The 9,638-nt window shown below is 40.6% G+C and overlaps 2 protein-coding genes across 4 annotated transcripts; one reads left to right on the forward strand and one right to left on the reverse strand.

Moving 5' to 3' along the window:
* Nucleotides 1–200: 200 nt before the first annotated feature.
* On the forward strand, nucleotides 201–2,462 carry LOC114557660 (transmembrane protein 244). The gene is made up of 6 exons (XM_028581253.1): nucleotides 201–511; nucleotides 823–908; nucleotides 1,410–1,483; nucleotides 1,576–1,701; nucleotides 1,794–1,838; nucleotides 1,931–2,462. The coding sequence occupies exons 1-6, from the start codon at nucleotides 479–481 to the stop codon at nucleotides 2,023–2,025; spliced, it is 459 nt and encodes a 152-aa protein (XP_028437054.1). The 5' UTR covers nucleotides 201–478; the 3' UTR covers nucleotides 2,026–2,462.
* Nucleotides 2,463–2,636: 174 nt separating this feature from the next.
* Nucleotides 2,637–6,054, reverse strand: sgk2b (serum/glucocorticoid regulated kinase 2b). Of its 3 annotated transcripts, none has more exons than XM_028580200.1 (12): nucleotides 5,786–6,054; nucleotides 5,531–5,606; nucleotides 5,340–5,412; nucleotides 5,185–5,210; nucleotides 4,632–4,689; nucleotides 4,462–4,545; nucleotides 4,225–4,356; nucleotides 3,904–4,016; nucleotides 3,405–3,624; nucleotides 3,162–3,254; nucleotides 2,983–3,072; nucleotides 2,637–2,889 (listed from the first exon to the last, which is right to left on the reverse strand). In XM_028580200.1, exons 1-12 carry the CDS (start codon nucleotides 5,811–5,813, stop codon nucleotides 2,728–2,730), a joined length of 1,155 nt encoding a protein of 384 aa, XP_028436001.1. In that variant the 5' UTR covers nucleotides 5,814–6,054; the 3' UTR covers nucleotides 2,637–2,727. The 3 variants fall into 3 exon arrangements, with proteins under 3 accessions (XP_028436001.1, XP_028436000.1, XP_028436002.1); XM_028580199.1 differs by having other exon boundaries at nucleotides 3,162–3,317; nucleotides 5,786–6,053; XM_028580201.1 differs by lacking the exon at nucleotides 4,462–4,545 and having other exon boundaries at nucleotides 3,162–3,317.
* Nucleotides 6,055–9,638: the final 3,584 nt, after the last annotated feature.

Genomic DNA, 9,638 nt, shown 5'->3' on the forward strand with positions numbered 1-9,638 from the left:
GTTTTTCAGATTGATTTGCAGTATTTTTTGAGTCGCTGATGGTCCAAACACTCATGATGAACCACATCATCTCCAGCTATCCTGCAGTATTCAATCCCTCCCACATAGGGCGGTTATGGTTTCTCCGGTATAATAAAGCTACATATTTATTGCGCCGCCTTAGCCATAGCTAATCATAATTTGATTAAATACACACCGTCTCAACATAAAATAGCCATATTATCCATGGCGATGTATTCAGCTGCTAGCTAACAGGTACATAGAGAGAAAAAGTGTTTATTTCAGTCAACAAAGGCCGCCCTGATACGAGGTGAAATGAGTTCAGTGCTCCGTTGTGCGGTCGGTGGCGCTGGTTTGTGTCTTGTGTTTGTCGCTAGATGGCAGAAGGAGTCCAGTTTTCTAGGGGATTAACGGGCTCGTAGGCTATCGTGCTGCAGCCTGATTATTTTGTAATATAACATCAAGTATAAACCATGAGATGGCTTTAAAAGGCAAAGCGGTCGACTCGAAGGTAAGAAGACAGTAAGCGTCATGTGTAATGTGTCAGTACATCAATCGGGATCGACTGTAGGAAAATCATGTGCGATCAAATAAGATTATATATGACAAGTAGCCTAATGGTACGTCTGAGGTTTTTGTAACACACAGATCATAATCTAAACTTTATGCAGCAGGTCAGGTTTTGCAGCATAGAGTCGCTGTCTGCTTCCTACTGCAGCCTGATAGCCTCTCAGGCTATAATGTAGCTCCAGTTTAGTGTTTGCGTGGATGTGTGTAATGCACAAATGTTATATTGTGACATATTCTGTCTCAATCCCACAGACAGTGCTCTTCAATCTGCTGCTATGCCTGGTCATATTTTACTCTCTTTTCTACATGATTGGGAGTGTGTGCTTCGGTGCCTTCAGGTGAGTATCTCCCACACGCATGCGCACAGGCACACACGCAAGCGAACCAGCCCTCGAAAGCATCATTATCAACCTCTCCTGTAAATACAGCAAGAACTTTTTTCTTTTAGTTCCTGTTGTCCTTACACGGTGAATATTTTTTAAATACAAATGGTGTTTTTAAAAAAAGATAACAAATAGCACAAACCAGGGCAGGCAGTATGTATTCGTTCTGTAGCTGAAATTCGATGCCATGTGGTCAGCAGTTTGTATTTTGAGGTTGTGGTATACATACACAATGCAGTGGGTTATAGTGGGTTAATCTGGCCATGGATCCATTTTAGCAAATTGCAGCAGTGATCGCAGAGGTGAGATTTAGTTACTTTATCCACACCATGGAGCCTCACTTTACCTGTTGTAAGGTAGACAACATAAGATCTAAGACGTGTTTACACTTTACAGTGGTTTAGCATATTTTCTTGCAATTGCTGACAGCAGTTTTCCCTCTTATTGTAAATTTAGGTTGGATCACTTTGACGGACTGATTCCATTTGACTTTAAGACCGAACCTGCTGAATCTAACTCCAAATATTTGGGTAAAGACACTATATGCAGTCAGTATGGTCAACAATGATTTCATTCAATTTTTTCACTTGCTGTATTTTTTTGAGATGTTGGTCTTCCTCAGTGAACCTCCTGTCCTTGGAGCTCACCTACTTTTGCAGCGGCCTTTTGTTTGCTGCAGTAGTGAGGAGACGGGTGTGGGACTACGCCCTCACCATCACAATTCTGCATGTAATGATCACCAGCCTAGGTGAGTGGACATCTTGCAAATACATCTACCCAGGTGCACACACAAATTTCAGAATGCCTTGTGAAATTGCACGTTTTGTTTCCACGTTGCAGTGATGTTGGAGTTTCCCACGGTGTGGCAGTGGTGGCTGGCTTTAGGTAAAACAAACATTATTGGCAACTTATAGTAAGTACATTGCATTGTATGAGCTCAATTCTTTTTGATGCTCTATATTTCTGTTGTTTCATAGGTAGCGGCTTGTTTCTGATGATCTGCAACGGTCAGCTGATAGCTTACTTCACCTGCCAGAGTGACCAGAGCTACGCGTCCTTCAGCTTCTACTGACAGACAGGAAGCTGCTCTGTGTATGAACTGTTTCATAAACGGTCTTGTGAAGTGAGGTAGAAAGGATCAGACCAGATTCTCTCAGTATGGAGACACCCGTTAAATTCTCCACAGTGTTGGGCTTTTTGTGTTTGTCACAAAAAAACTCACCATCATACATAATGTCAGAGCTGGGTCCAATTTGTGTTTAACAGTTGCCAACAGACTTGGCATCCTATTGTTTTTTTTGTAAATGCCACAAGAAGATGTTCTGTATTTTGCTTGTGATGCACAATGCCTCTGTTACTATACAGAGTTTTAAGGCACCCTGTAAAGTAATTTCAGTAACTTTTGTAAGCTGTGAATGTAATAGCAGAACGGGAAAGTTGCAATACATGTTTGTTGTCTATTTCAAAGAGATTATTGTAAAGTGTTAAAAAATAAAGCTTCAGATTGTGCATATATTTTTTCCATCCCCCTTACACATTAAGGCAGCTAGGACTTGTGAAATAGTGACCAGCATATTTCACATCATGAACTGATGCTTAAAATAACAAATAATGTAAAACAATATACTGTAATTTAGTAACCAATGAAACATGCAGTGTTAGTGTAAGAATCATTTTGCTTAATTGTTTAAAAATAGACTTTGATTTAATAATTTAGGACATAATAATTTAAATAAATATTTGAACAAACATGTTCCCAGAGGATTTGGCATTGTTATGAAACCGGCTCTGCTGCCAAATACTCCACTGGGTTCACAAAGGAGAATCCTGGGAAGGCCCCGCTGGTCCCGCCGGCCTGGCACCTCTCATTCACAGAGGCAGGGACAGGTTGTAGTGTGAACACGGGGTCAATGTAGCTGACATCACAGGGACCGGTCTGGAGAGGAGAGAGGAATAAACACACTTGGGTACACTGTGCATTGGATTTAAAAAGCATAGTGCGTCCCACTCATTTCTGAATCACTCGTACCACTTTTGGGATGAACGGGGGTCTAACTTTCCTGGCCAGGAGGTCTTCCCAGTTGATAGATCCAAAGAAGGGATGCTCCTGCAGCTCCACCTGGACACATTTAAATTAGACCCTCTGTGGTTATGTGTGTATTTGCATCATTGCTTGTCTTGCTGTGTTTTTTTTTTGTGAGCACTTACAAGGTCACGGCTCCCACCTAGGCGTTTGGAGACGTCTCTTTCCAGCAATCCCTCTAACAGTGAGCAGGCAGCCTGAGACCCCCCACTATGCACCTGCAGAGGAGCGTGAAGTATGTTCTCAAACATCTCTGCTTTTCTACAGCTGTAAAATGGAGGCTGAGAGAAGGGACAGAAGCATGGAGTAAGGTGAAGACTGTGAAAAAGGTGATACGATGAAAAGACTGTTTCACCTGCAGCGCTCACCAGTCCATAGAGCATCTCAAACAGCACAGTGCCGAGGCCCCACCAGTCCACTGCAGGATTGTATGGGTGGCCTTGTAGCACCTCTGGAGCAAGGTACTCCGGAGTCCCACAGAATGTATGCATAATCCCACCCGTGGCCACCCCTTCTTTACAAAGCCCAAAATCAGTCAGCATCACATGACCCTCACTGTCCAGCAGGATGTTCTCTGGTTTGAGATCTCTGGAAGACAAGCGATGAGACAAAAGTGTTGGTTTAGTCTACAGATTCCTACAAAAACTTGTTTCAACTGATATTGCGGTTTTCCGTCTGGTTTCACCTCACTTTTCTTTACTCTTTATTTTTTTATTTGGTGTTGGAGGACATGGTGGGGTTTAGTTATAACATTGTCTATGCAGAGCTCTCTTATCAAAGTAAACGTTTTAATCGAGCAGAGAAAGTGAGCCAAGAAAAACACGGCAGAGTGACTTTGCAATGGCTTGTCTATTTGTATGTGTGTACCTGTAAACAATGTCAAGAGAGTGGAGGTAGCCCAGCGCCAAGGCCATCTCTGCAGCGTAGAAAGCAGCCCTGGGTTCAGGAAATGACCCCTCCCTCTGAAGGTGGTAGAAAAGCTAAAGACAAACCCATGAGTGGGGACATCTTTAAAAGGTTAGGCTTAAGAAATTTGTAATTATTTCTGTTGTTATTATGCTAAAGATTTGTGTATATATCAAAATAGCATTGTTTTAAATGGTTGTGGGCAAAGGGAAACTCGCAGTCATTCCCCCAGTTTTCAACAATCCCACAGTTGACAGAGAGAATTTTCTGAAATACACGTACCTCCCCCCCATTAACGTAGTCTAGGACGAAGTAGAGCATTTTTCGTGTTTGAAAAGAGAAGTGGAGCCCCACCAGGAATGGATGCTGTAGTCCCTTCAGCAGTATGCTCCTCTCAACCATCACGTGCCTTTGCTACAGACACAACAGATACAGTAAGTAGACAGACAGACATATACACAGACAGAGCGACCGTCAGACAGACAGACAGATAGATACAAAGACAGACAGACAGTTCACCTCCTTCCTCTTGACAATCATCTGTTTCTGCAGCACTTTTACAGCATAGTAGCCTTTATTTTTTCTATGTCTTGCCAGCAGCACCTGTAAAAGTTTGAGCTGTGTCGATTAATGTCCCAACAAAAATCTCACAAGCACAAACATTTACAAGAATAAAAAACAAATCCTACCTTTCCAAAGCTTCCTTTGCCAATCACTTTGAGGTAGTCAAAATCTGACGGTTTTATCCTGGTTAACACAACGAGAGAAAACTGTCAGTTATGTGCCATTCTCCGAAACTGTTAATCACTAAAAACCAAATTTGTGGTTAATAAATGATTTATTAATGCTATGCAGACCAGTTAATAGGCTATTATAATGCATGAACAAATACACGCTTTGTTGGTGGAATACTGACTACTCACTGTAAAAATAATTCAAGTAAAACAATCTGAGAGGAAGGCCATATAACCCGTGATGAGGGATCATGGGAACACTTAGGGGCCCTCCCATGGATACCCCCTACCTTCTGCTCACATCCTCAAGTCAAAAATGATGACTTCTAACTGCATATAGCATTTTTTAATTGGGACAATTTATTTCTGACAAAGCATTAGTAATCATTGTAATAGGGTGTCAACTAAAGACTACAGAAAGAGTTGCTCTGAAATGTGAAGCAAAACAGTAGAACCTTTGTTTCTGTCATGACTTGGTTTTTTGGCATCAGGTGGTAAAATGACTTACTGTGAAGTTTCTGAGTTCAGTGAGCTCTGAGGAGAGAGAAGACACGAAGGTCAGGAGGTCAGATTCAATTTCACCTCCTGTCAACGACAACAACAATCACCACGGTCTTAAAAAAAAAAAAAAAAAAAAAAAAAAAAAACACCCTCTGTACTCACCACCACTGTGCCTCTCTCCTTCTTCTCTCTTCTCGGCCTGCTCTGTCGTCGCAGGATTTTCTGGGTGTCCAGGCTTCAAAAAGGAGGTCAAAACAGTAGTTACATGTGGGTTTGTTTGTTTAAAAATAAAAAAGTCAGATTCAACACAAAGTTAAAAAAAAAGCTCTAAACATGTTTTTTTGCTAACTTACCGTTGGCACAATTGCTGACTGGAAACATATTTTTGTAAGAAGTCGCTGAAGGCAACTTTCTTCCCCTTGAGCAGATCTGTATAACACGCAGGGGGTTAGCTAATCCCTTGCATTCGAGTTCAACAGTAACTCGGCTCGCCATGAGTTTGACATGCCTTAATGTTATGACACTATTTACTATAACAAACTTTTATATCGTCAACTTTTTTTTAATGTTTTAAAGAGGCTAAGCCTTGATATATATCCTTAACTTACCTGCGAAAAATGAAATAAGCCCTCTCATTTTGGCATTACGTTACTTAGCTAGCTAGGTCAACGGCCGGTGTCTTAAACCTGGACGAAGACTGAACGACTGGGAGGCTTTGTAAAAGAAATATGCTGATAGTGTTAGCTGACAGCATAGACTGTATAAAATAGGTTGACAGCGAAGACGAACTGTGCAGCAGCAGAGACGCCCCACTTGTCCCAAACTTTCAGTGTGGCTGCTCAGTTTAAAGACCGTGACGTAGGGGACGCAGAGTACCGGCAATGCTGCGTTTAAGTGCCCTCGGATATGTGGAAATAATTATCCTAGAAAGAGTCTGCAGAGGCTTCAGTACATCGAAAACTCTGCAGTACATCCAAAACTCTCTATGATCCTGATGAGAGTGCGGAAACATGAGCACATAACCCCCATTTTCCACTCACTCCACTGGCTTCCCGTCTCCACCAGGATTGAATACAAGTTTTCTCTCCTCACACATCAATGCATCCATGGACATCCACATCGACTTATCAACCCACAGAACACAACACGCTCCCTCCGCTCCACTCACTCGAACCTCCTCCACATACCCAGAACCAGACTCAGGACAATGGGAGATAGGGCCTTCTGTGCTGCTGCCCCACGTCTGTGGAATGCCCTCCCTGACACCTTGAGGGCACCTCAATCCACTGACTGTTTTAAAAAAGGCCATAAGACATTTCTTTTTAGCAAAGCTTTTGGTCCCATTTAGATGTTTTTATTTTTTTATTCTTGTATTTTAAACTGCTTATCTTTTTTGTTTCTAACCTGTAGCACTTTGAGATCTCTGATGAAAAGTGCATTATAAATTAAATGTATTATTATTATTATTATTATTATTATTATTATTATTTTAGTAGTTACATTCTAAATTAGTCAGAGTTGGCCTAGGTTAATTTCATGTGTCACTAATAATAAACAACATTTAAGAACTAATGGTGCCATTTTCTAGTAAGGCACCCGTTATAAAAGGTTTATAATTGTTAATAAATCATTTACAACGATAGGCCTACTACAAAAGGGGGCAAGTGGAAAATAGTCGTAAAATAGACCTACATCAGGTCTCAGGATACCATATATATCTATGTCAGGATACGAGCTGTCGGCACGTGAAGGCAGCAGACTGAGCTCGTGCCCCATTGAGAAAAGTGGAACCGAATGCTCACGAGCTCATTGCCGTAGACAAGCGGTCGGTGAAGTGACTGAATTGACTCTCTTATCAAAGAAACTTTCTTTCTTTCTTAGTTACAGTTAGGAGGATGTACGCTACACCACCAGTAATACCCTATCTGTGAATGGGCGGCAACACTGATAGTGGGACAGAATCTGAATCAGCTTTATTGGCCAGGTTTGCGTTACAAACAAACAAGGAATTTGACTCCGGTTCTTTGCTCTCAAAGTACAACACCCACTATATAAAGAATAAATACCCTACAGAAAGGACAGTAAGAAATATAAAAAATACTGTTAAGTAATAGCCCTACCTAGAGTATAACAACACAATAGAATTTACAAATTTACAAACACTATAGGCCTACAACAATTGAAGAGAGGGAAGGAATGGTGCAATATCAGTAGCCTAGGCTATAGTCTGAGATTTAAGATTTAAATATGCAGCCAACTGAATTAATTTGCGTGTGTGATAGCCAAATACTAAAATAAATGTATAAATTATACCATATTCATTGACCAATATGGCTGGAAGAAATAGTGCAAAAGATGAGCGGCAATAGCCTATACACACACCATAAAATAATATAGATTAGTTTTATGACCTAAGATTTGCAGCAATCTAAGGATAGTTAACAGGGTCATAGACAGTAGGCTACTACATTCCAGAACATGACAGCTCTGTATCTGCCTTTCTGTCTCATGTGGCTGCTGCATGAGTAAGGACCTGTCCACACCTTCACAGACCCAGTTTCATGTTTGTGATATATGACCAAACTCCTGTAGCATCTCATGTACATACAGCCATATTGGCTGGTTATTTTATATCACAACAGTTGATATACACTCTAGACATGCACAGACACTATTTAATCCAAATGTTCCTGTTGGGGACTAAAATGCACAACCACACATTCATATCAACATGTGATTATATAATAAATGGAAATAGGAAGAGGAACTATGAGTCAGGCACAGCTGTCGGTAAACAAATTCTTCTGAGAGAAACAGAGAGGTATAGGCCCACTAAATTAATCTCTATAGTAAAAACAAAAGACCTTATAAATTCATATCTGGGCTAAAACTGGGCTTTGTCACGAGATAAAATAACTCCAAAGGGTTAACTAGAAGTATTTTCTTAAACTGGAAGTGAGCGATAGAAGAATACAGCATGAGGTCAGAAAAAAAAGGGTGTGAATCTGATAAATGGGTCTTGAAGTCAAGTGAAGTTTGTCCCTGTGTCTCTGTGTCTAAATTTGGAGCCGCTGGGTTCAGAGTTAGCACAGGGTGTCTTGTGGTTACTGCTGCAGAAAGCTGATCCTCAGACAGCAACAGGGGGGAGGTACCTCTCTGTTACAGCGCTGGGCTGGCTCAGTCTGACACCTCTTGTCACATCACTCTAATATCATGGGAACTGGCCGGAACTGGTTTTTGCTTCTGCAGGCAAGCGACAGGTGACACTGAACACAACGTACTCATCTCAACAGTCAAATATCATTCCTGCAAGAGAGGAAACCCACTCAGCAGATCAGCCAACCCCAACTGGAGAGGACAGGTCCTCTGCTTCAACCAGCCTATACATCCATGGCAACAGGAGGGAAAGTAACAGTAAACCCCGTTCAAACTGTATGTCTGCAGAATGAGCCCTATTGCAACTTCTGGCTCCATTATCTCCATCATCACCAGCCTAGGTCAATCTAATTTTTAACCCTATCATTAGGTCATCAGTAATGTCTCTGTCATGTCTTTTACTCATGATTGTTTCCACACAGTCGGAGATCTGTTAGCAGAGACTGTTTTAATGCAATAAGTTAGTTGTCCTAACTTGTCCATAACTAAGTCCTGTTTAGTTGTTGTATAGTCTACATACAGTATAGTACATTTTTCATGCTGAACACACAACAATAGTACTTCATCTGTCCTGTAGATGGAGACAGCAAACCAGAGGACTTTGTGTATACGCCTTTCTATTTTTTCTTTCTTCCTCTAGGAATTTGTATCTTCATATAAACAGACAAAAACAACATTTTGCCATCAGCCAGTCAGTGAGTAGCCTAATTATCTTCCCTTTCCACGTTGCTGTATGGCCACACCTGATTTGAAGCTCATTGTACTTTATTGAACTTTGAATTGGGCAGCAGGATCAAACATCTATTTTTAAGTTACTAAGTGATAAATCAAATAATTAAAAACATAATCGACAGATTAATCAATGAAGTTTAGTTGCATCTCTGCTTTTGAGTGATACTATCAAATCATGTGTAAACAATGTATGATTACTAATATTCATAATAATAATAATTGTTTCACTTTGGGCTCTTGGGAATTGTGATCGCAATTTCTTTGGTCTTTTCTGACTTTTTACAAACCAAGCAATCAATCCAGAAAAAAAAATCTGGAGATTAATCCATAATGAAAATAATCATTAGTCCCATATAAACCACCGTAAACCAACTACAACAATAAAAAGCTGCTTACACATTAATTCACGGGTAATGATAATCTAATGATATCATAGCCTAAAGTAGAAGCTATAGTCATGGCTGCCATTTTTCTGCATTGAGCACTTTTAAATAGCCTACTTTAAGTAGGCCTACATTTTCCTGATTATACTTTTACTTAAGTAACATTTTCAGCGTATTACTTTTATTTGAG

This window comes from Perca flavescens, chromosome 6 (assembly GCF_004354835.1).
Source record: "Perca flavescens isolate YP-PL-M2 chromosome 6, PFLA_1.0, whole genome shotgun sequence".
In the NCBI taxonomy this organism is placed as follows: Eukaryota; Metazoa; Chordata; class Actinopteri; order Perciformes; family Percidae; genus Perca; species Perca flavescens.

Coding starts and splice junctions, on each gene's coding strand:
- sgk2b (XM_028580199.1), bottom strand. CDS start 5,813: ATGAGAGGGCTTATTTCATTTTTCGCAG. Junction 5,607..5,785: donor GCTTATTTCATTTTTCGCAG/GTAAGTTAAGGA, acceptor CGTGTTATACAG/ATCTGCTCAAGGGGAAGAAA. Junction 5,413..5,530: donor AGTCAGCAATTGTGCCAACG/GTAAGTTAGCAA, acceptor TCCTTTTTGAAG/CCTGGACACCCAGAAAATCC.
- LOC114557660 (XM_028581253.1), top strand. CDS start 479: ATGGCTTTAAAAGGCAAAGCGGTCGACTCGAAG. Junction 512..822: donor GCAAAGCGGTCGACTCGAAG/GTAAGAAGACAG, acceptor TCAATCCCACAG/ACAGTGCTCTTCAATCTGCT. Junction 909..1,409: donor GTGTGCTTCGGTGCCTTCAG/GTGAGTATCTCC, acceptor TTGTAAATTTAG/GTTGGATCACTTTGACGGAC.